At 35.9% G+C, this 24,553-nt stretch overlaps 5 protein-coding genes and 1 long non-coding RNA gene across 9 annotated transcripts; 4 read left to right on the top strand and 2 right to left on the bottom strand.

Annotated features, from left to right (window-relative positions):
• Nucleotides 1-325: 325 nt before the first annotated feature.
• On the bottom strand, nucleotides 326-5,239 carry LOC7476720 (disease resistance protein RGA2). Its single transcript, XM_002321779.4, has 3 exons — nucleotides 5,018-5,239; nucleotides 686-3,665; nucleotides 326-532 (listed from the first exon to the last, which is right to left on the bottom strand). Exons 1-2 carry the CDS (start codon nucleotides 5,075-5,077, stop codon nucleotides 762-764), a joined length of 2,964 nt encoding a protein of 987 aa, XP_002321815.4. The 5' UTR covers nucleotides 5,078-5,239; the 3' UTR covers nucleotides 326-532; nucleotides 686-761.
• Nucleotides 5,240-6,955: 1,716 nt separating this feature from the next.
• Nucleotides 6,956-9,855, top strand: LOC7476719 (pentatricopeptide repeat-containing protein At4g19890). Its single transcript, XM_002322340.4, has one exon. It carries the CDS (start codon nucleotides 6,991-6,993, stop codon nucleotides 9,136-9,138), a length of 2,148 nt encoding a protein of 715 aa, XP_002322376.4. The 5' UTR covers nucleotides 6,956-6,990; the 3' UTR covers nucleotides 9,139-9,855.
• Nucleotides 9,856-10,788: 933 nt separating this feature from the next.
• LOC7481797 (uncharacterized) lies at nucleotides 10,789-13,450 on the top strand. Of its 2 annotated transcripts, none has more exons than XM_002322339.4 (6): nucleotides 10,789-10,993; nucleotides 11,135-11,359; nucleotides 11,486-11,662; nucleotides 11,756-11,980; nucleotides 12,083-12,211; nucleotides 13,006-13,450. In XM_002322339.4, exons 1-6 carry the CDS (start codon nucleotides 10,904-10,906, stop codon nucleotides 13,237-13,239), a joined length of 1,080 nt encoding a protein of 359 aa, XP_002322375.4. In that variant the 5' UTR covers nucleotides 10,789-10,903; the 3' UTR covers nucleotides 13,240-13,450. The 2 variants fall into 2 exon arrangements, with proteins under 2 accessions (XP_002322375.4, XP_024442442.1); XM_024586674.2 differs by having other exon boundaries at nucleotides 10,839-10,993; nucleotides 11,115-11,359.
• A 594-nt stretch (nucleotides 13,451-14,044) lies between these two features.
• LOC7476718 (uncharacterized) lies at nucleotides 14,045-14,432 on the bottom strand. Its single transcript, XM_002321778.4, has one exon. It carries the CDS (start codon nucleotides 14,365-14,367, stop codon nucleotides 14,116-14,118), a length of 252 nt encoding a protein of 83 aa, XP_002321814.3. The 5' UTR covers nucleotides 14,368-14,432; the 3' UTR covers nucleotides 14,045-14,115.
• Nucleotides 14,433-16,698: 2,266 nt separating this feature from the next.
• On the top strand, nucleotides 16,699-23,269 carry LOC7481796 (protein NARROW LEAF 1). 3 transcript variants are annotated; one of them, XM_052447579.1, is made up of 6 exons: nucleotides 16,699-17,107; nucleotides 18,097-18,603; nucleotides 18,745-18,888; nucleotides 19,475-19,715; nucleotides 20,906-21,406; nucleotides 21,822-23,269. In XM_052447579.1, the coding sequence occupies exons 2-6, from the start codon at nucleotides 18,109-18,111 to the stop codon at nucleotides 22,055-22,057; spliced, it is 1,617 nt and encodes a 538-aa protein (XP_052303539.1). In that variant the 5' UTR covers nucleotides 16,699-17,107; nucleotides 18,097-18,108; the 3' UTR covers nucleotides 22,058-23,269. The 3 variants fall into 3 exon arrangements, with proteins under 3 accessions (XP_052303539.1, XP_002322374.4, XP_024442404.2); XM_002322338.4 differs by having other exon boundaries at nucleotides 16,710-17,107; nucleotides 22,245-23,269; XM_024586636.2 differs by having other exon boundaries at nucleotides 16,710-17,107; nucleotides 18,078-18,603; nucleotides 22,245-23,269.
• Nucleotides 23,270-23,603: 334 nt separating this feature from the next.
• LOC112324351 (uncharacterized) lies at nucleotides 23,604-24,361 on the top strand. Its single transcript, XR_002978157.2, has 2 exons — nucleotides 23,604-24,134; nucleotides 24,238-24,361. It is a non-coding gene; the product is annotated as an uncharacterized LOC112324351 (long non-coding RNA).
• Nucleotides 24,362-24,553: the final 192 nt, after the last annotated feature.

Below are 24,553 nucleotides of genomic sequence, written 5' to 3'. Positions count from 1 at the left end.
AATAAAAAACCCTAAAATTTTGAATTTTAGATCAAACAAATCACACTACTTTTCAATTGCCAAATCTTGACAATTTTTTAAAAGTCTCCTCACAGAAAAATTTATCAGCAACAATCTTAGCTGCAAATTTAAAGAAACTTCTTCTCATCCATGGCTCTCTACATTACCATGTTTGAAACAGGAGCATCTGGAGCTTACAAATGATTGTGTAGGGTTGATAGCCTGTCCAATATCCATACCAATGATCTGATAAACCGGATTATGATAACATCAGCACGCCTTGGTCTTAGATTATTAGATAATCAGCCTATAAACAGCCATATAATGAATATCCAACCATAGTAATAAATATTATCAGACAACAAGCATACATCAGTATTGTCCAAACCAACAACAGATCCAAACAAATTTACAGAACTTGAATTCAAAAGTTTGTGAATCCAACTGACAAACGAAGATAGAAACCAAATCATCTCGATTATGAGAGAACCACCTCAGGGCCAATGATCAAGTATCTACCAATACCGTAAGGCTGTCAAGTAAACAAGAAAGAAAATCAGAAACGGGTCATAAGCGAAAGCCAAGGCAGGAACGTCCTTACTAAAAGAATCAGAAATTTTATTAAGTGAAAGCAGCATCTTTTGCTCAGAGTTTTTCTCTATGAAAACAAAATATAGTTAAATACCTGATGATGATCTTTGACACTTAAGGAGTGTGAGGGGTAGAAGAACTTTCCTGTTGCTCTGTATCATCGGCAGAACCTAAGACTTCCGTGGTGGTCTCTTACTACGCTGGTAATTAATTTCGATTTCTGAGATGTGAGAAATCTTGTGCCAGTCTTCACCCTTCTCCTCCTCGTAACGTTCTGAAAGAAGGGGGCATTCATTCATCCTCAATTCCACTAGTGGTGCTGTAAGAACATAGTCTGGCAGTGCTTTCAACTTGGGACAGCCCTTGACTTCTAATTCTCGAAGTTGTGGCATTATTGCTGTCCTTGTATCTTTTTCTCCCAAGCCCATTCCAATTCCGTCCCACCCTTCCAACTCTTCCATTTTCCAGATAAAGAGTTCTTTCAGCTTCGGGAAAGCAGAAACCGGCGCCATTTCTCCGTTTTCTCCTTTCTTTGATATACCTTCACTGCCATTGTTAACAGGTCCTAATCCTAAAAATCCAACATCCAACTTTCTTGTTTTCACACCTATTTTTAGTTTCTCAAGGTATGGTAATCTTCCGAAAGGAGGCAGAACCTCGAAGCTTCCACAGTGAGAGATATCAAGCCCCCTTAATTTGGTTAACGACATGATCCATTTCGGTAACAAGGTCCCTCTGAATTCAGATATGCATAAAACTTGCAAGTTTGATGGTGGTTGCAAAGCTTCAACTAAAGCATTCTCGTCAACTCGCAGATCTGTTTCATCTCTATTGAACAGCAGATATAAACCAATCAGGTACTTCTTCTTCTTGATTTCGGCTTTCACGGCTTCGTTCACATCTCTGACATTTAGAAGTTTCTCTATCCAAAGAGTCCCTCGAAGGTGACTTAAGTTTCCCAATTCACCAAGATTAGCTGCACCACTTTGACCCCCACCTCCACTAACAATGAAATTTGTTAATGTTCGAAGAGAAGTTAATTCCTCTATTCCTCTCGGCAGGAAGGCTACACCTGAACCGAATATCTCCAAATGCCTCAATCTGATGAGCTTTCTCATCTTTTGAGGTAATTTCTTTAGAGCAACACACCAAGTAAGATCTAAGGACTGCAAATTATATAAATCACATATTGTTTCAGGCAGTTCCTTTAACCATTTACAGTAAGAGAAATCGAGGTACCTCAGATGCAACAATTTCCCCACGTCACTTGAAATTCCTTCAATCTGAGATGCACTCAAATCAAATAACCTCAAATACGTCAAGTTGCGGAGCAATTCCAGCAGCGGGTTGCTGATTGCGGTATCGTTAAAAGACCTGATCAGGAGGCTGCGGAGTTTTCTTGCGTTGTAGATGGACTGAGGGAATCGTGCCCAATTGGAAACTGTCATAATTGCATGACGAGCTCTTTCATAGAAAGACTCAGTTTTCTGTCTCTTCAGAACATCAGTTTCCACCGTGAAGCATTCATCCTTCATCAAAAACTGGGCGAAATCATGCACTATGTCATGCATCTTGAACTTTATAGAGTCCTCGTCCGTTTCTTGAAAATCCTGGAAGAAAGCACGCGTAGCTAAGATTTCGAAGTAGCCCTTACCAACCAGCTCCATTTCTTTACTCGGTGATGCCTTGAGGTAACCTTGTGCCATCCACATTTTAATTAATTTCCCTCTCTCCATCACATGATCTTTAGGAAACATGGCACAGTATGTGAAACAGCTTCTTATGGCAACAGGTAAATCATAATAACTCAGAAGCAAAGGGGGAAATATGCCCTTTTCAACCTCCTCTATTTCCCATAGTTCATTAGATAAAATATTGTCCCAGTCTTCTGTAGTTGTTTTAGATTGCATGAGACCTCCTAGTGTCTTCGCAGCAAGAGGCAAACCCTTACACCTATATACAATTTGCCTGCCAATCTCAGTGAACATTTCACATGCATCCTGGCTTCTCCCATAGAACGCTACCTGACTGAATACCGACCAGCACTCCTCGTCCGTCAACTTCCCAAGGAGCAAAGAATAATCAGATTCCATCATCTTTGCTACTGTATCCTTACGAGTAGTCACTAAGATTCGACTTCCCGGGGCTCCACACTTGAGAGATTCTTTCAGTGGCTCCCATTTTCTAGGATTATCTTCCCACACATCATCAAGTACAAGAAGGAACTTCTTTCCCTCGATAGATTCAGAAATTCTTTTACAAAGTGGTTCCAGCTCTACTAAATTTGGAGCTGCCCCGCTAAGATCTTCAATTATGGCCTTCGCAACCGTGTTCTCATCAAAAGGATGTGAGACACACACCCATATTCTCTTCTCAAAATAAGTCTTAATCTCATCAGCATTGTAGGCTAGTTGGGCAAGAGTTGTTTTCCCTAACCCTCCCATTCCCACAATGGAGATGACTTGAACTTTCCTTCCTTCTTGACTGCTGTCGCACAACAACTTGCTGATCACATTTTTCTTCTCATCTTCTCGTCCGTGCACCCTAGATACATCAACAAAGGAAGTGGTTTGCCGGTCGGGTTCTTTTTCGATGGCCTTATGCAATTCAAAACCAAACATAGCTTTCCGTTTGGCTATATCTTCCAGTTTTTGACCAACTTCTATAATCTTATGGGCGATATCATGACGTCGAGCCACCCGACGGAAACTACAGCAGAAGGAGCACAGGAAGGAAGACACCACCGATTTTGGAGCTAAAGCATTTTCTGCTTGCTCCGCCCGACGGAAACAAAAGCAGCAGGAGCGCAGGAAGGAAAATACCACCGATTTTGGAGCTAAAGCATTTTCTGCTTCCTCCATTTCCCATTTCAGAACTGCAGTACTCCACTCATCCAACACATCATCCATATCATAAGACACATCTTTGAGGTTGTTCAGCCAATGTTTTACAGCAGTATCCTTCAGCTGTTTTCTCTCTGCGTCTTCAAGGACATCACGGATAGCTTGGAAATTGTTTTTGAGATGTTCAATTTCTTTCTCCACGCCTACAACAAGTTTCACTTCATGTTCTACCTGCAATGTAATTTTTCATCAGAACAAATTCAAAATCATACAAATCTTCAATTATTACTTCTGATTTTTTTATTTTTCTTCTTATATCATATATGTCAAGAATTTTTCTTGCTTTTGAGTAGGCAGCTTTAGTGCATAGAAACAACAAGAGGTATATATGTACATAACAAATAATTTTTTTGGTAAATCTCAACAGTAGTCCCCAAATTATAACTCAAATCTCAATTGAGTTCCCGGAAAATTCTTTTATCTCAATTGGATCCCCAAGATTTCAAAAATAAACAATTGAGTTTTTGGTCTCAACTCTTCAAAATTCTTTTATCTCAATTTTTTGGATTAGCATTTCGAGAGATAAGAAGGGTTTAAACGCACATATAGGGATAGGGCAAGAATTCATTGTTCAAAATACAAATAAAAAGGATATTTTTAGTTTGACAATTTTATAACATAATAGCTAGTGTGTATTTTAATGGCTCTGATCCTTTCTGTATGTATTGTTTTTTAGATTAGCCTAAACCTTTATATATTCTTTAATTGTTAATTATATGTTTAATTACAAATTGTCCCTTCGAAGCTTGTTAATTTTTCAATCAATCACATACAATTTACTTTTTGTCAATTATCTACTTGAAAATTCAAGATTGCTTTCAATGGGAGGAATCCATTAATCATGATAATGGAAATCAATGAAAAAGAGCTCCCTTTTCACATTACTTACATTAATTTTAAAATCATCAAACACCACTAATGGAAAATTATGTATAAACTTTTTTAAGAAATAAATTACAATAATCTCATATTATGTATGCATGTGTAACACATGGTTTGATGAAAGTGAAGTGCCGATTGAAATAATTAATATGGAAATAGGTTGAAAATCGAGATTATAAAGAAAAATAAGCAAAGATTTCTATATATATATTAGAACATATTTTATCCTAACATTTGGTTATTATCTTGAGACAAAAAAAAAAAACTTTTAAAATGATAAAAAATTATTTCAAAATTATTCACTAAAAATATTTATTTTATATTTATTTTATTGTTAATTCAACCAAATACATTTTTATCTCTCCTATTTAAAACATTAATCAAACACAATTTTACGATATATGGAAAGCACATAATATAACTCTCATGATAATCTTGATCGTTTAATTTTCTTATCTTGCTTCAAAAAATAAAAACGCAGATAAAACTATTAGTAAAAAACTATTTGCGAATTGCTGAAATATAATTAAGAATCTTTGACAAAAGATAACACGTATAGTTCTGAAAACAATAGTTCTTGAATAGAGAAAAGCTTTGGCATGCATGCATGAAAGCATAACTAAACGACGTTTAATTAGTACCTGATGACGAGCGATTGTTATTATCTGCTCCAAGATTGTGGATACAAGTGCATCAGCCATTGTTGATTTCGATATTTGATCGGAGGAAGAGGAAGGACAGAGAGATCAAAGCGGGTGTTAATATTGATTGATGGAATTGATGAGGAGCTGAACAAAGGGTTGTCAGCCTTTCACAGAACGTCGGGTTTGAGCCTTTGAGCTTCTGTAAAAAGCATAGTATTGATGCTTAATTGGAACGCAAGTAAAAAATAAATAAATGCAAAGCTTATACCAAAACCAGTTATGAACGTTCTGCTTTGCCATGATAAGTAATAAAAAACTTAAAAGCAAAATTTACTTTGTAAAATATATACAATAATAAAACAATATAATTAATAAAGACTAAATAAAATATATAAAAATAATGAAGGTTAGGGGATAAAGACAACACTTTTATTTTGTATATATAAATTTATAATTATATATGTATGTCTCATTCTCTCAACAATATTTCTATCTATAGATACATGTATATAAATACTTATAAATTTGGAAAATCATTAAAAAAATATAGATTTAAATGAACTTAATAATAATGAATAAATATAATAATAAAGAAACGTGGAAAGGTATCTAGACAGTATAATTTTATAACAGTAAATCATTGTTACTTGAGAAATGAATAATTAATGTAAATTAAGGGGTAAGTACTTGAGCTTAAGAATAAGAAAGGAGTAGTTTTGCGCATTAATTAGAAAGGAGCCTTCACTTGAAGTTTCCAAGGCAAAACAAAACAATGACAGTCGGTCATGAAGAACGCTTACAGAAAGCTTACGATCAAAAGGCATGTGGTCCTTCCTGTCTTTTCATTTCTTCAATGCCGCGTTGCTGACACTACGAAGACTCGGAGAAAAAGTAAGGAAAAATATGTTTTTTTTTTTTTTTTTATGGTGATTTTTTTTTTAATTATTGATTTTTTTTAATTTAGTCTTTATATAATATTATTATTAGAATTTAAAATTAATAATTTGTTTTAATTTGTTTTTTATATAATTATAATGGTTAATATTAAAAAAATAATTAAATTTTTCACTTATTATGTTTTGTTTTCCTCGCTCTTTTCTACTATGGTGTACATCTATTAGCCATAAACTATAAAAAATATATTATATAAATGATCCAAACCAAAATATGAATATATTTAATAAAATTTAACCGAGAAATAGGGGATAATAATAATAATAATAATAATAATAATAATAATAATAAATAATTATCATGATCTCATAACTTGTAATTTAGATTATGAAATCGTGATAAATCTATAAAAAAAAATTAAAAATAATAATAATTATAAAGTTTAATTTTTAATCAATTCAATATTAAAAAATAAAATTAAAAAAAATAATTAAAAAATAACACGAGTGAACACAACCACCCCGCAAAACTCGTAACCTGAGTTATGAAACCGAGATAACTATATAAAAAATAAATCAAAATAAATTATAAAGTTCAATACCTGGTAAACCTAATATTAAAGAATAATTTTTTTTAAAAAAACTAAGTTTAAAATTAAAAAAAAAAAAACCTCAAAAAATTTGAAGATTAAAGTGAAAAAAACTTTGTATTTTAATATTCATTACTGTAGAAAAATATGAGGAGCTTTTAGAACATGTTAAATTAAATTATGATCAAGCTTGATTTGTTTAGTTAACGGTCAACCTCGAACACATATTTTATTGAGTCGATCTCGAATCAAGATCGAGTAGTTTAATTTGTTTTACATGCCTAGAAATGTCTAGCCATGTGGCTATTGGATTAAAAAAAAATGAAATAAAATTGAAACATGAATGAGGCAATTCAAACAATTAGAGGGCAATTGAAGGAACTTGCAAGATTTAGGGACTGTTTAAATAATTTAACCTCAATGCCAATTTTATGAACTACTTCTCTTCAGATATTCACACACGCACGCACTAGACATTAAACCTTTGATGTTGTCTTTTTTCACTCTCAAATTTCATGGACTCAAAGCCAAACCCTCACTCAATCCTGTATCTTACACACCTCTCAAAATACTATGTTACTACCACAACAGTACTGATAATAACCTCAATGACAACAACATCAACAATGGGTGCAACACCCCAATTTCACCACCACCGCAAAAACAACATTTACAGCAGCATTCTCCTGTTAGATCAATTTGTTCACTTGTCTGTGAATCTTACTCCCAACAAACCCCACATGTGAGACTGTTGCAATCTCCAAGTCTCAATCTTTCTGTAAATCCTGATTCATTAACCCATGAACAGGCTATTACTGTTGTTGCTTCACTGGCAAGTGAGGCAGGGTCAATGGTGGCATTGAGTTTTTTCAATTGGGCAATTGGGTTTCCTAAATTTAGGTACTTTATGAGGTTTTATATTGTTTGTGCAACTTCTTTTATTGGTAATGAGAATTTTGAGAGAGCCCATGAAGTTATGGATTGTATGGTGAGGGTTTTTGCTGAGATTGGGAAGTTTCAGGAGGCTGTTAATATGGTTATTGAAATGGAAAATCATGGGTTGGTTTTGACTGTTAGGACTTTGAATTGTGTTACTGGTGTTGCTGGTGAAATGGGGTTGGTTGATTATGCAGAGAACGTGTTTGATGAAATGCGCGTGAGAGGGGTTTGTCCTGATTCTGTAAGCTATAAGTTGATGGCTATTGCTTATTGTAGGATGGGGAGGATTTCTGACACGGATAGGTGGTTAAAGGATATGGTCCGTAGAGGTTTTGTTGTTGATAATGCGACTTGTACTTTGATGATTAGCACGTTTTGTGAGAAGGGTTTTGCGAGTAGAGTGTTTTGGTATTTTGATAAGTGGGTGGAATTGGGTTTAAAACCAAATTTGATAAATTTTACATCGTTGATTAATGGGTTGTGCAAGAGGGGTAGCATTAAGCAAGCGTTTGAGATGTTGGAGGAAATGGTTAAGAAAGGTTGGAAACCGAATGTATATACGCACACGGCCTTGATTGATGGGTTGTGTAAGAAGGGGTGGACTGAAAAGGCATTTAGGTTGTTCCTTAAGCTTGTTAGGAGTGATGATTACAAACCAAACGTGCATACATACACTTCCATGATTCATGGGTATTGTAAGGAAGATAAGTTGAATCGAGCAGAGATGTTGTTGAGCAGAATGAAAGAACAAGGATTGGTTCCTAACACAAAAACATACACTTGTCTCATTGATGGGCACAGTAAAGCAGGGAATTTTGAAAAGGCATATGAGTTGATGGATTTAATGGGTAAAGAAGGTTTCAGTGCCAATATTTTCACATATAATGCGTTTATAGATAGCCTCTGTAAAAAGGGAAGGTTTCTAGAGGCTTGTAAACTGCTTAAGAAGGGATTTCGACTTGGATTACAAGCTGATACTGTAACATATACCATCCTCATATCTGAGCTCTGCAGGCGAGCTGATACCAGGGAGGCCCTTGTATTTTTCAGTAAGATGTTTAAAGCTGGAGTACAACCTGATATGCATACATACAACACACTGATTGCTGCCTTCTCAAGACAAAGAAGAATGGAAGAAAGTGAGAAACTTTTTGCAGAAGCTGTTGGTCTTGGCTTGGTTCCAACCAAGGAAACATACACATCCATGATATGTGGATACTGTCGTGATAGAAATGTTAGTTTGGCTCTAAAGTTTTTCAAGAGGATGAGTGACCATGGCTGCACACCTGACAGTCTTACATATGGGGCTCTGATAAGTGGTCTTTGCAAAGAATCCAAGTTGGATGAGGCATGCCAGTTATATGAAGCTATGGTTGACAAGGGGCTGTCCCCATGTGAAGTTACTAGGCTAACACTAGCATATGAGTATTGCAAACAAGATGATTCTGCTACTGCCATGGTTATATTGGAGAGGCTAGACAAAAAACTCTGGATTCGTACAGTTAACACATTGATCAGGAAGCTTTGTAGTGAGAGAAAAGTAGGCATGGCTGTATTGTTCTTTCATAAATTATTGGACAAGGACCAGAATGTGGATCGTGTAACTTTGACTGCATTTACTACTGCATGCTACGAGAGCAACAAGTATGCTCTTGTTTCTGACTTGTCTGAGAGGATCTCCAAAGGAATTGGTTAGCAGTCCAGTTTAATAAAAGCAAGTGAATTTCGTTGCTTTAACATACCTGCTTGGCGAGTTGCTTGGTGATTTTAAGGAGATTACTTTTCCTTACCAGTGGCATAGTTTTGATTTGGTATTGTCACTGGTCATTTCAAATCTTGAAGAATGCCATCTCACAACTCAAAATAAGGAATAAACTGCAAAGAGTGCATACATTTAGCAATTCAACTGAGTTGGCCGAGTTATTGACTGAATGTGGATTTAGCTTTCAAGTTTGTGAATCACCTCCCCACTTAGGAATCACTGTTCATTTTCTATGCAAGGCAAGATTGAGAGTTCTGTGAAGCGGAGTTGGAAGGTTGGAGTAGATGCTAGATGTTACTCGTGATTTTTCCCATCTTTAAACATTGATCACCAATATATCGGGCTTGATGCTGATGGAGGTGGAACTGAAACGCACTGAGCCACTTGAGATGGCTATGATGATTAAGCAATTCCAGATACGACCAATTTTCTGCTGTCCGAAGTTATATATTCTTTCATTTACTTTCTTACTTTTCAGAGAAGATTGGGGAACAAGAGACACCTGATTTCGATTGACCCAGTGGCTGCAATCACCATCTTTACATGGGGTTGAGATTTTTTACTTGTTAAAGATGGCAAACTATAATTAGAATGATGCTAATTGTTTCTTTCTTTTCATAGTAATAAATTTGTAAGTCTTTACATCTCTAATTAAGCATAACTTGAATATCCGTCATAGTTTTCTTTTCTGTACCCGGTAAATGATATTTCTGAAATTTTTGAACTTGTAATGTGATGGAGGCCTGGGGCTGGGATACCTGTGTTTGGACTGGTTTCCCTTGTTAAGAAATAGCAACCAAGATGGTTAAAGATATCGAACAAAATCCAATTGAGATTTGTTCTCTTGCTTTTTTCAGCAAAGCAGTATATGCTGCTTGCTGGAGGTGTAATCCGTTGCCGCGCGGATATCGTGCTGGACCTCTGTTGTGAGCTTGAACCAGAAGATCTCTGACAGCGTAATGCATGAATAATTCATTTTACCCTTGATATTGTTCAGCTATAAGCACAATCTCGTCATTTGGATATAACAATCCAAATGAAGCTGAAGACGCATTGCAGAAAGCAAATCAAGCTGAAATTCTAAATTGAGCATCACACAAGTTACGCCACTGTACATTACAAGCTCTGTATGCACGCTTATGATGACTAGGGAACATTTTTTGGTTGCAAGGCGGAGGCTCGAATCCTAAACCTTGGTTAGGGAGGATGTGAAGGCTACAGCTAGGGAACTTTACCAATTTGCCAACTCCAACAGCCCTCAATTTAGTACTTGCAACTAGAGAGGCCCATCTAAAGCCTAACCCTTGGTGGTAGGAAAAAAACAAAAAAATCTAAAGTCAAATGTTCATGCATACCCTTATGAAACACAGACGGCATGACGCTGCCTGATGATTATAGTGAACAGACACAAATTGATTTGCACATCTAGTACATTGTATGAACACGTCATCTAACTTGATTCAATAAAATTTTTAAACCAGTTCAAATTTGATTAGATAAATTTAGTTTTTTTTTAAAAAAATAAAACATATTATTTTATATTAGCTCAAGAGACATTATTAATTTATTATGAGTTGATCTAATAACTCATAATTCAGACAAGTCTCTTAACAGACCTAGCAAGTATGTCTAGATACCAGAAGAGACAGAAGACTTATAAATCATTTTAAAACGCAAGCAAAATGGAAAGAACAAACCAATGGTTTGTGTGTTCACCAAACCTCACTTATTAGCACTTGGACCTAACAAGAACAACATCTCCTTTATCCTCCCACAATTATCTTTGAAGGTAAATTTCATTACTTTTCTATTGAATTCACTCTTGATCGTCTTCATAAAACCATGATCAAATTCAATATCTTAGGTTATATGTGATTGATGATTCATATTTTGATCATAAATACCAATAGTTTCTGTGAATTGTTTATAGTGCAATCTTCACATGGCTCGATCTGCAATTGATGAGACTTCAGATACTGGTGCATTTAAGAGAACGGCTTCAACATTTCGCAACTTCATTTCAAAAGAACCAAATTCACAATTCCCACCAGAATCTGGAAGGTATCATCTTTATGTGTCCTATGCTTGTCCTTGGGCTTCTAGGTGTCTTGCATACTTGAAGATTAAAGGACTTGAAAAGGCCATAGCGTTCACGGTAAATTTCAAGGGATTCTTGTGAAGATTCTAGTCTTTTGATGTCTGTAGCAATATTTTGCTATAACATGTAAAGATCCAACCTCTTAATGACCAAAGTATTGTTTTGTTATTGGATTTGGTTCAGTCTGTGAAACCCATATGGGAAAGAACAAAAGAGAGTGATGAGCATATGGGGTGGGTATTTCCTGCATCAGAGACTGAGGAAGCAGGTGCTGAGCCTGATCCTTTGAATGGGGCAAGAAGTATAAGAGAACTTTATGAGCTTGCAAGTACAAACTATGCCGGAAAGTATACAGTTCCTGTATGTTTAGTTACTTAAATTGTGTTTTTTGGTTTTTAATCTGTGCTTTGCGTCGGTATCTTGAATTGAATGATGGATTTTGGTTTATGATAGGTGCTGTGGGATAAGAAGCTCAAGACAATCGTTAATAATGAGAGTTCAGAAATTATTCGTATGTTTAATACTGAATTCAATGATATAGCTGAAAATGCAGCTTTGGATTTGTATCCATCTCACCTGCAAGCACGAATTGATGAAACCAATGAATGGGTTTATAATGGGATAAATAATGGTGTTTATAAATGTGGGTTTGCAAGGAAGCAAGGGCCTTATGAGGAGGTGATCATTTCTCTTACTGTCTAATTTGTGTTTAACTGATTCCAGCTTTGTGTTTATGATCTCAATATGTCATTTGAAATCTTCTGTGTTTCTCTTTTGCAGGCCGCAATCCAGTTATATGAAGCCTTAGATAAATGTGAGGAGATACTTGGCAGGCAAAGATATATCTGTGGAAACACACTTTCTGAAGCAGATATTAAGTTGTTTGTCACCCTTATAAGATTTGATGAGGTAATAGATTTTCCCATAAAAGGAAAGTTTAGTTCAATGTATGTTGATATGATTGTTATCCTTTTCCCTCATCTTCTCAGCAGCCAAAAATGGCTTTTAGTAGAATATTAAAAAAAATCTCTGATTAGCCTTCTAGAGATTCCTAAGAGAATTGTGTTTTACACTAAAGTGGAACTGAACCATTTAGCGTTTCGAGACACAGTTTTATAGAGATTGCTTATAAAAAGTTGCATTATCACCTGTAAGCCTGTATGTAAACATTATATCCTTTCCATAATTTTGCAATTTCTTTCATACATTGCCTTCCCCAAGTTATGGAGGACCAAAGATTGGGGCATATGGAATAGATGGTTTTCTCCTGTTTTAGGTTTCCTTATTTGTCTGCCTTTTGAATGTCCAGAAAAAGCTTATGAAAGGTAGAACAGTAATGTTTACCCTTCTGTCCTAAAGATCATGAAACCTATAGGCAACCTTTTTAAAGTTTCTCTAATAGAAGTTCCAGCAACTTCTCCCATTTGGAAATGCAAGTAGAACAGTAATGTTTGTTATCCCATGGCATGTATGGGACTTGAGGAAAGAGAGTGAAAGGAATACTGACATTGAAATGAGAATCACTGGTAGAATTTCATTATTTCACAAAAATCATGCCCTTTTTTTGAAGCATAACAGGGAGCTTGGGTTAGTATGGTCAAGTTAAAGCCTTTTCAGAGTGTTACAAAATTCGCTCCCGCTTTACATTTTTTGAATGAAATTCTTCCATCTAGCAAAAGTATTTGATGGTCATTTTATTGCAGGTTTATGCAGTTCACTTCAAATGCAACAAAAAGCTGCTCCGAGATTACCCGAATATGTTCAACTACACCAAAGACATCTTCCAAATTCCTGGCATGAGTAGCACTGTTAACATGCAGCATATTAAGCGGCATTATTATGGAAGTCATCCCACTGTCAATCCCTTTGGAATCATTCCTCTCGGCCCTGACATTGACTATTCTTCACCCCACGACAGGAACAGGTTTTCTTCATAGATGCTTTATATCTGCGGATTGTAAACGAACCACAGTTCTGCAAAACTGAGGGCATGTATACGCTTGAATAAGTCGTTTAAGAGTGATTTTTATGTCACCCTGTTCTCTTTTTTTTTTACTTTCAGAATGATGTGTGTAATATAAGTTGTTGAAAGTGCTATTTCAACTTATCAACTTTCAGAATAAGAAAGCAACTGTTTTTTTCTTCTCATACTTTGGAGGTAACAGTAAAGTGTCGGTCTTTGTGCTACAAAGTTCATGGTGCATTGCTTATCATTTGTAATTACTCGATGTACTTCGGCCCCTTCCCCCTCTTCTTCTTTTTTTTTATTTATTTGTCGTACATATGGAGGCAAGAAACACCTCAGACCATCACTGTTGGTGACAACAAAACAGTATTATGCAGGTTTTCCTGTGTCTCTTCACCATTCTGGAGCTGCAAAATCAATGTCTTACGGCCTTACAATAACAGAAGCACTCAGATATGTGGCAGCCAGATTGCAAGTACAATTATTTTGTGGAGTTTGTCCATTTGTGATCATACACACTGATATGCATAACTGAATCCAACCCTAAAATTTTCATGAACTTGAAAATATTTCTCTTAAAATTCTGTATACATTTCCAAATACGCCATTACAACAACAACCAAGCTCGATCTCAACCTAGCTGGAGTCGGCTATATGTATCAGCATAGCCTTCTGCGTCATTCTGCACGATCATACATCAAACAACCATTACAACATGTTAATAATAAGCCTATAAGCAACACAAGAAGAGACAACCTTGAATTGAACCCAAAAGATTAAAAAAAAATGTTTTGCTTCAACATTATTGTTATTGCTATTCTTGTTGATCATTATACATAAAATATAATCATTCTTGTTGATGTGAAGAGAGACAGACAGAAAGTGCAAGCTGGGCTTCTTGGCATTGAGACCGTTTAAGTTTGGTCCCACCACTTGAACACAAACTACGAACAGCCTCTGACTCATCAGGACAAACCACCGCTACCATGCACTCTGCTAAGGCCCTGTTCAGGTGCCGACACGCCGTTTCCCGCCCTGTTCCCGCCGGGACTCGGCGGTAGCAATCATAAAGCGCCTTGTGTAGCCTCTCGCACTCCATCTGTCGTGCTATCTTGAAATAGATCCTCAGATTTGTTGAATTCTTGTATTGGTTTGGTGGGTGTTTTATTTGAAAGGTTTTAAACCCGACCCGGTTTGATGTTTGGGTGTTCTGAATCCACATGGGCTATGGAAAATGTGACCCAAAACCAAATAATAGGTTTAGATTTGTGATTTGAACTTGACCCGGTTTACTCATGGGTTCGTAGTTTTCTTTAACCTAGAATGGCCCACGACCCAATTTATATACACCTATACAGCTATATGTGTTTATATAAGAAGGCAGATATTTCAGATTTATCAGCAAACTATAAAAAATAATTTTCAATATTATTTGAGGAGGTAAGCAGGTTTGCTTCTCATGCCAATTTTTTGTGTTGGAAATTAAGAGAAGACAACGATTAAAAAAAAAATTGTTGAATACGCTAATATATATATAAATGTTATATATTTAATTTGAAATTAATCAATTCAGTATAAATTGAGTCTGTTGATTCAAGTTAATTAAAATAATGTTGTTTTGATTTTTTTTAAAAAATAAACTTGTAATGTGTTTTTGATGTTGTAATACAAGGTGTTTTTTAAAAGTATTGTTTGTTTAAAAATATATTAAAATAATTTTTTTATATTAACATATCAAAATCATCAAAAAAACACAAAAAAAAAACATCAATTTAATTCCTTTTAAAGTGAAATGTATTTTTTAAAAAATATCCAAAAACATAAACTACCACACTTCTAACCTCTCATAATCACCTTGGGAAAAATTATTGCAGATTTGAAAAAAATAATAATTTTGTTGTGTAAAATGAAAAGGAGATCAATTTGATAACAAATCGGGCAATAAAAAATGCAAGTGGATCAATGGGATGTGTAAGGCAGGGGCTATCTCTACATCACCATGAATAAGTGGGTCCACTCCTTGTTAGATTTATGTACAGCAAATTTGAGCTATGGCCCATTTTCTCAATGCCCCTTTTACTCTTTTCATAATTTTAGTCCAAGTTTGGTTCTCTATTAGCAAATGCCATTTCAACACATTTCTCTCTTTCATCCCTCGTAATAGTTGCTAGCGTTGAAAGGAGGACCATATTTGAAAGGAGGACCATCGTAAGTGGATCAATGGGATGCCATTTCATCCCTTGTCGACTTTCATTATTTGTTTTATGATACATTTATGGATTGGTGCAAATGGGATAGCAAGAATGAGCAATCATTTTAGCATTTACTTGTGTTTATTTTACCCCCTTCTATTTTTAGCATTGATGGTGAATAAAAAACTGACTTAAATGTCTAGGGTTTCTACTCATGATATAAAACTTATTTTGTAAGTAATTGAGAAAGACAAACAACAAGTCAATTATTATTATTATTATTATTATTAATGTGAGTGTTCGTGTCAGCTTGCATCATATCGACTAATTCCACGGGCCCTGAAGTTAACGATCATGTAAGCTTCCAGTGAGTCTGAGATTTGTGAGATTCGAACTGGCGACGTCTATTCATGATATGAAACTTGTTTTGTAGGTAATTGAGAAGGACAAAACAATATATATAATAAACAAGTCAAATCTTTTTTTTTTTATTATTAATGTAAGTGTTCGGACCAGCTTGTGCGCACCTCGACTAATCCTACGAGCCCTGAAGTTAACGATCATATAAGCCTCCAGTAACCCTGAAGTTTGTGAGACCCGAACCGATAACCTCTAGGAAATAAACTTTAGACCTGATTAGTTGAGTTATATCCATCAAGATTACAAGTCAAATCTTCTTGGGCCAAGTTAGACAATTATTTTTCAAGATCCAAACCTATTAACCCATTAGTTAAGGTACTTGAATTTTTAAAAAGCTTAAAACATTAAATTCATTATACTTTAAATTAGATACTTTATTTACCATGTGTAGTTATATCGGTTTTGGAATTGTTACATAAATAATTATTGTATAGTTATGCTAATCACAATGTTTCATAACTTTCATCCAATCAAATAGAAAAACATACCATAAGCAAAATGCACAAAACATTTACCAATAAACTAAAATAACCAAGGTAAATAAGAAAGCAATAACAAGAAGAGAACATCACTTTACCATACCCATCACCCTGTAGATAGGTGATAATTGAATTATTTGGGTGAAGAATGTGCTACTTTTGGGGAGCAAATATGGATGGGACCCTAATCCCCCCACCAAGCTTAAAAATATCAAAATGGGATCCAAAGAAAAATTTTCTCCTCCATTGAAATCCTCGCCTGCGCTTCATTTTCCACCGAGAAATGTGATCACTCCAATCACTCCCTCCATAAATGATATGTAGCCAAAAGAAAAAGGAAAAAAGAGAAAGAAAGGATAAAGACATCAAAAAGGATGAAAGCAAATAAAAAGTGTTTGTAAGAAAATGGAAAAAATCCATTAATTATTAAACTGGTTATTTGTTATTACATTAATACAAAATCAATAGTAGCTGATACTATAGATATTTGTCCGGCGTCTCTCTCTCTCCAAATATTTTACTACCTAGTTCTCTCTGTCTGCCTAGAAAATATTGAATCTTTTTTTAATTTACTATAGCTTACTCCTCTTTCTCTCTTCCTTCACATCAATAGTCACATAAAGTTTTGAATTTTTTTTTAACTATGCAGAGCAGCAATCACAAATGAAAATGATTGTGTACTAGGGCATGGACAGCTTCAAGGGGCTATTTTTGGAGTCCCCCATCACAGCTCCACCTGTTTTGCTTGGTGAGTGTTGCTTAAAAATCTTGTTTTTAATTGTCTATCCTATCTGGGTTTTGCTTAATCCTTTTGTTTTGGCCTTAATTTAAATGTGGGGGCTGCTTGTTTTATCAATCTGGAGTTTTTGCTATCTGGGTTTGTTCAATTTCAGCTCATAAAAGAAGCTCCTTGGGATATTTTTGCTTAGTTTTTCAGAAAGTTATGTCTTTATGAAGTATGTGCTCAGTTTTCAAATAATCATGTCAGTTTTTGCCTTCATGGATTGGATATGTCTAACTTCTTTGTATTGGTTTCTCAAAGACTTGCGTTGACTTGCTGTTTTATATCTCTATTTGCAGACTTCTGGGTGATACTGTTTGTCCTTGATTGCTTTCTGTTTTATTAAGGTTTTCTGCATGGAAAACGATAACATTACTCCACTACCTATGTGTGCATTTGTTATGTTAAGTTTCTATTCCTGTGTTCTTCTTTCATTTCTCCTGATATCCTTTGAATAATTTGTTTCCTCTTTGAGCTTTTATCAGGATAGAGATGATAATGATTATTATTATTATTATTATTATTGTTATTGTTTTGGTGGCCTGTTCTGTATTCCATAGGCTCCCTAGTCTATAAGTTAAACATCTATTTATTCTAGTGCTTATAGCTTCACATTAAGTGGCAGAATGCTTGTGTCATATGTGTTGGTCCTTGTTTTCTGCAACATCCACGATTTCCTATTTAGAGACATTCACTACAGGTGTTTTTGCAAGTTTATATATCTGGATTAGCTATAGTCTGGTTAATTGTTATTTCCTTTATCTATATATTTTTTTCTGAAATATTGTTTTGAAGTGTTCCATGTTATTGTATAGTGCGATTGTTCTTTAGTTTCATTAATTATTCTTACCCTTCAAGCACCGTGGTTTTTCCTGCAATCATCCCTTAGCTAAGTTTGAGAATTAAAGCTGTTTAATTTGTTCTTAAGATTATACAGTCAATATGTTTTCATGTAGGAGAGCTGACAGATGGACAGGAACAGATTAGGTTTAAGGATTCATCACTCTGGATCATCACAATCAGAGGAATCTGCTTTAGATCTGGAAAGAAACTACTGCAGTCATCCTAATTTGCTGTGGTCAAGTCCGTCGCCACTTCAACCTTTCGCTTCAGGTGGGCAGCACTCTGAGAGTAATGCTGCCTACTTCTCCTGGCCCACATTGAGTCGACTAAATGATGCAGCAGAAGTCAGAGCAAACTATTTTGGAAACCTCCAGAAGGGAGTGCTCCCTGAAACTCTTGGGAGGTTGCCATCAGGTCAGCGAGCTACCACCTTGCTTGAGCTGATGACCATTAGGGCATTTCATAGCAAAATATTGCGGCGGTTTAGTCTTGGCACAGCAATTGGGTTTAGAATCCGGAGGGGTGATTTGACTGATATTCCTGCAATTCTTGTTTTTGTTGCCCGTAAAGTTCACAGGCAATGGCTCAGCCATGTCCAGTGCCTACCTGCAGCCCTTGAGGTATGGAAATTGGTGCTTCCAGCTTTACTGTGGCCTCTATTTTTCTTCTAAAGACACTTGGTTTGTTTTATTTTATATGACTTTTGACTGACTTCATTGTTTGCTTGGGAAGCTAAGCTGCCTTTTCATTGTATGGGTCAGGGACCAGGAGGTGTATGGTGTGATGTGGATGTCGTAGAATTCTCATATTATGGTGTTCCTGCAGCAACTCCAAAGGAACAGTTGTATACTGAGCTGGTAGATGGCTTGAGAGGAAGTGACCCGTGCATTGGGTCCGGATCTCAGGTATGGGCACTTTAGTGATGATCTGATTCTTGTGCTGATTAAATTGTAGGAATGGAACTCATTAATGATAAAGTAGCACTATTTGTTGGGTGCTTGATAAGCTTTTTATTTGCTATATAGACAGTTTCGTAGTTCTTCTGGTTGATTGAAAGATGTGATAATTGAACAGGTACATTAAATGGCTGAACTAATTTTCCTGTTCTTGAGTTGGATATGTGCAAGTCTTTATGCTACTAGCCTAGGTCAAGTCTATTATATTTCCCATTCTAGAGTGGTTTTTGCATTTTCTTTCGTACCAATAGAGAGTTTTAAAATCTGGTGAGAGTTGTTAGAAAATCTCTATCAGAACTTTGTGTGCAAATGAAGGTGTTATTGATATCATTTGGAATTACAGTTGGGTCTGTTTTGCTATTACTTTAGCAGTATTTATAATTTTTTTAAGGGAATGGCTTTGGTCATTCTTTTGTTTGCTGTCCTAATATATGTCCTGCATCTTATTTTGCTTAGGCGATGTATACTGTGTATGCACTTGAAAACTTGTTTCTGTTCATTTTGTGGAATTTACAAAATTGCTTTACATCTTTAGGTTGCTAATCAAGAGACCTACGGAACCCTGGGTGCGATTGTGAAAAGCCGAACAGGTAACCGCCAGGTTGGTTTCCTCACAAATCGGCATGTTGCAGTTGACTTGGACTACCCAAACCAGAAGATGTTTCATCCTTTGCCACCAAGCCTCGGACCTGGGGTGTATTTGGGTGCTGTGGAGAGAGCAACCTCATTTATCACCGATGAGCTTTGGTATGGCATATTTGCTGGAACAAACCCAGGTAATGTAGTTTTGCATTAAAATTTGTACAGCACTGCATATTTTGGTTTACCTCAAGTTTTTGCAGTTTGTGTTCTTCCTCTTAATAGACTATATTTAATGTCCTACTTGTCATGCTAAGGGATGGGTTATGCTGCTGAGTTTCTAAGACTACGTTCAACTAGGGAAATAGTTTGACAGATTAATCAACAGTTTTTTACTTTGAGGACATTTATGTTTGTTGGCTGGAAAGATCCAATTTAGGAGGGTATCGCCTCTTTTGGTTATTTGTGGATTTCACCAGGGGATATTTTCATTCTACATATGGAACTTGCCATGACACAGATTTAACTAATTAAGCGTTGGACATTGTTGCATCCTCAAGCTCCCTAATGTCCCCTTTTCAATCAAACAAGTGTCTGCAAATAATTGTAGTTCCTGCTGGCTGCAGGCGTTACAATCAGTAAGCTGAGGTGATTCAGCTCAAAGCCTAACTAACTTGGGTGTCTATCTAGAGCATTGGTCCACACATATCTTTAAAAGGCAGCTTAAACTGAAATTTGTCCAGATTTCACATGCCAAGCAAATTGATGGATACAAGATATTAGCAGATCAGTATAATGGGAATTTTAAACCTGACTCACATGATTCAAAGTAGATAGCATTTTATTAATCTTGAAAGGATCTAGCATCCTGCAAGGCAGACCAGACTGGGTTTGTTAATACTATTGTTGCATTAGTACATGGTAAAAATCTTGAAATTTTTGAATTAGTTATAAGTGGGCTGATCTTCAATGAGGATGCTTCTCTGAGTTTGTAAAATGAGGAGGCAGGGAGGAATTATTTATGGCTTGGATAAAAGTTGTTTAGATGAAATCTATTGGTGTCTGAAAATTATGGCTCATGTCCAAGGCTAAGATACTCCTCAGTGAATGTGAGAGAGAGAGAGGGAGGAGGGAGGGAGGGAGGGAGGGAGGGAACTTAAAAATGATCCTTGTTCATCCAGGCAATTGAGTTAGGTATTTGTCTTCACAGACTACGCTTGTTGCAGATTTTGGAATATAGGGTTTGTGTATTGTTTCCTAACAGTTAGATTTATCTATCTTATATAGGGATGGTGCTGCAGTACGATTGCATATGAAATCATAATTGTGCTAATTGTTTTTTCTTCGTTTGCTGACCTCAACACTTACACATTACGATCCCTTGCAGAAACATTTGTCAGAGCAGATGGGGCCTTCATTCCTTTTGCAGAAGATTTTAACATGAACAATGTAAATATAACTGTCAAAGGTGTTGGTGAGGTTGGTGATGTCCATGTTATAGATTTGCAAGCTCCAATTAATAGTCTCATTGGAAGGCAAGTGGTCAAAGTTGGAAGGAGTTCTGGCTTGACTACTGGGACCATAATGGCCTACGCACTAGAGTACAATGATGAGAAAGGGATTTGTTTCTTTACCGATTTTCTCGTTGTCGGTGAGAACCAACAGACATTTGATCTTGAAGGTGACAGTGGAAGCTTGATTCTCTTAACAGGCCGGGATTGTGAGAAGCCACGGCCAGTTGGGATCATTTGGGGTGGGACGGCTAATCGTGGTAGGTTGAAACTTAAAGTTGGCCAACCCCCAGAAAATTGGACCAGTGGAGTTGATCTTGGTCGCCTTCTTGACCTCCTTGAACTTGATATCATCACAACCAATGAGGGGCTTCAAGGTTTGTACTTCTGAACTAATCACCCATCCTTTTCTCATTCCACATTATTGCACTTATCTTTCAGAATTCATTTGTATTTGTCTCCTTGTATATGGAGGGCATATTGCCAAAATCAAGGATATGGTAACAAATGATACGCATGCTTTGTATTGGATGTGAACTTTTGGCTGTGTTTTGATCAACTATTCCTGATTTATTTTAACAAAAAACAAGATGACTGAAAAAGAATAGAGAATGTGACTTTGGAGTTTGCTTTCGAAATTGAATAAACTACATTGGTATCAATCGGTGTTCATTTTACTGATGAAACTATTTTACTTGTGAATTATCATTATTACTTTTTGGAAAGTGAAATCTACTTTCAAATAAAATCTAATGCTATTGCTTTCTGAATAACGTTTCTGAATTCCAATAGCAATGATATCAAGTTTCCAACATGTGTTTCTTGAAGAGGTGATGCCAGCCTATGTAAGTTCATTAGCAATGATCTTTGACCGTTACATTTTGCACACATACAAATATGCAAGAGCTGAGAAGGCAAAATTTCTCTACAAGGACAAAATATTCACCTTTTATTGCTCTCAGAAAAAATTGAACCTGCCAGAGCTTTTCTTTTTTCCTTTTGTTTTCATTGCTTTTGATAGAAGATAAAGTTGACACTGTAATAGTTTGATGCAAAACGAAGGCCTAGTGTGTGAATCTATGGGAAAATGTAAAGAGAGAGTTAACAAAAAAATAATAATAATCCTCCTGACATTAGACCTTACTCTTCAGTGAAATTTGTGTGCATGTTATCCCAACTTGTGATACTTTCTGACCTGTTCAGTTATTGATATAGCTGCAATTCAAGATCAAAGAAATCCGTTGGCACAAGGAATAGATTCTACTGTTGGAGAGTCATCTCCTCTAGACCGAGTGCCATCGAAAGAAAAAATTGAAGAAAACTTTGAGCCTCTAAATTTAAACATTCAGCAAGTGACAGGTGAAGGTGAGTCCCAGCACGGACAGACCCCACTTTTCATTGGCCCTGAATTTCATATAGAAGATGCGGTAGAAGCTTCTCCAAATGTGGAACATCAATTCATCCCAAGTTTCTCGGGGAGATCTCCAATGCATGATAACACACCCCAGGAAAACCCAGAATTGAAAAATCTCTCAGCATTAAGAAGCGACTCTGATGAGATGTGTTTTTCATTGCATTTAGGTGAGCCTGAACCAAAGAGAAGAAAGCAGTCAGATTAACCTTTTAGCATTGAGGAATCGAAATGAAGGTTCAATGCTGCTTGGAAAAACTCTTGAAAAATGGAGTTGCAAGATTGTTTACACATTCTTCCCCAGCTGCTTGGCCTTCAAATTCTGAATTGTAAGTATCCTGAAATGTTAAATTGCAAAGAGAAATTAAGGTTCATACCTCAACTAGGTAAATTATGATTCTTTTTTTCCATGTTCTGGTTAAGGTTACAGCTTTAGGTTATGTGAGTCATACATTATCCAGTAGAAAAATGGTTAGGGAGGTCCTTCATTAAATATGTCTTCAATTGTATTTACCTATGTCAAAATTGTTGTACCATAAACACTCCTAAAATGGGGGCATGAACAGTTAGTTAAACATAAAATGTCATTTTGACAAACCATGTCGGTTCTATCCTTTTCCCCGGAGGAGTTCTCCTTCGGATAAAACTTGTTGAAGCCTGTTGGAGTAAATAATGAATCCTTTTAGTCTGCTTTAGACAAAGCGTATTGTTCAGATGTTTTTGCACTGTGTGTTTAGCTGTTCAGTCATTTATTACATATTGTATTGGTACATATTGATCAAGATCTATTTATTTGTGTGATCGTTTTGGGAAGGGGATTTACGTTGAACTTCTTTGATGAATTTGATATTGGTTTCCTTTCTTTTCAATTAACATTGCCTTTGGTTATTCTGTTGAGGTACTGAGGACATCAGAGTTAAATTCCCGTGTCTGGATCTTGATAGCCAGATGATGTCTATAATGATTTTCGAGGAACTTCAACTGTACCTAATTTAAGACTGAGAATGGTGGTGCCAAGACAATTAGGAGCATGTTCGGTGTTATTATAATAATTGTTTTTTATTTGGAAATGCATCGAAATAATATTTTTTTAAATTTTTTTTATATTAGCATATAAACATATAAAAACATTAAGAAAAAAATAATTTAAAACCTAAAAAAAAATAAAATTTTTAAACTTTTTCAAAAATATTTTTCAAACCAGAAAAATCATCAAGTGAGCTCCAGAAAATGTCGGTAAAACACATAAATGTACCAGCCTTTCATTTTTGTCCCATAGCTCTTCCATCTCAAGCTCGCCACATACCGTTCTCATTTCCATTATGCCCCAGCATAAAATTTACCAGCTCCGCACCACAATCTGTGTTTTCTTTTCTATTGCTAGTAGTAACATAAAATGGAAGATAAGACAATACAAAAGAGTTCCTGACCTTATTATCACTCTACTGCTCCTGGTGTATGCATATTCTTTCACCTGTTTTGTGGGATTCACGGATCATAACTGGATTGACATGATAATGTGAGAGAGCAACAGGGAAGGTTGAAGAACTCGAGGATATTCTTGTCCAAGGGCAACATTAAGCAGGCCCACTATTCCAACTTTTACCACTTTTTTGGAAGTTTGCTGGAATGAAAGAGATGGTGGTTTCATCTAGTTCAGAAGCATTTGGCAGCTTCTTGTAGATCCATTATTGGTAACAATCAATTACATTATCTTCTTACCACAGGTGTCAATCCAGTGTTAATTTTGCACTAGAAAGGCTGAGGAATTGATTACATCATGTTTTATTTTAGTAGTTGGTGCTCATTTGGCTTCCTTGAAAGGGAATATCAGATGACCCCATGAGTAAGTACTTTGCAATTTGCTTTTGAATGTGGATGTGCAAATTCAATCATAACTAGTAGCATTACATGACCATTCTTTACCATTTTCCAATCTCCCATGATTGCTTGTTGGAGATGCCAAGACTGTTCTCTTTGTGCTGATGGTATATCAGTAGTATATGCACGCAAAAACTAACCCACAGGAATTATACAAGTGGTTTTGTTACAGAATTATACAAGTGGTTTGAGACTGAGCTATTAAATACGAGCCTCTTCGTCAAAAATCAAT

This window comes from Populus trichocarpa, chromosome 15 (assembly GCF_000002775.5).
Source record: "Populus trichocarpa isolate Nisqually-1 chromosome 15, P.trichocarpa_v4.1, whole genome shotgun sequence".
Taxonomy (NCBI): domain Eukaryota; kingdom Viridiplantae; phylum Streptophyta; class Magnoliopsida; order Malpighiales; family Salicaceae; genus Populus; species Populus trichocarpa.
Note: the sequence above shows the minus strand (reverse complement) of the source record. Positions and strands in the feature narration are given on the sequence as shown.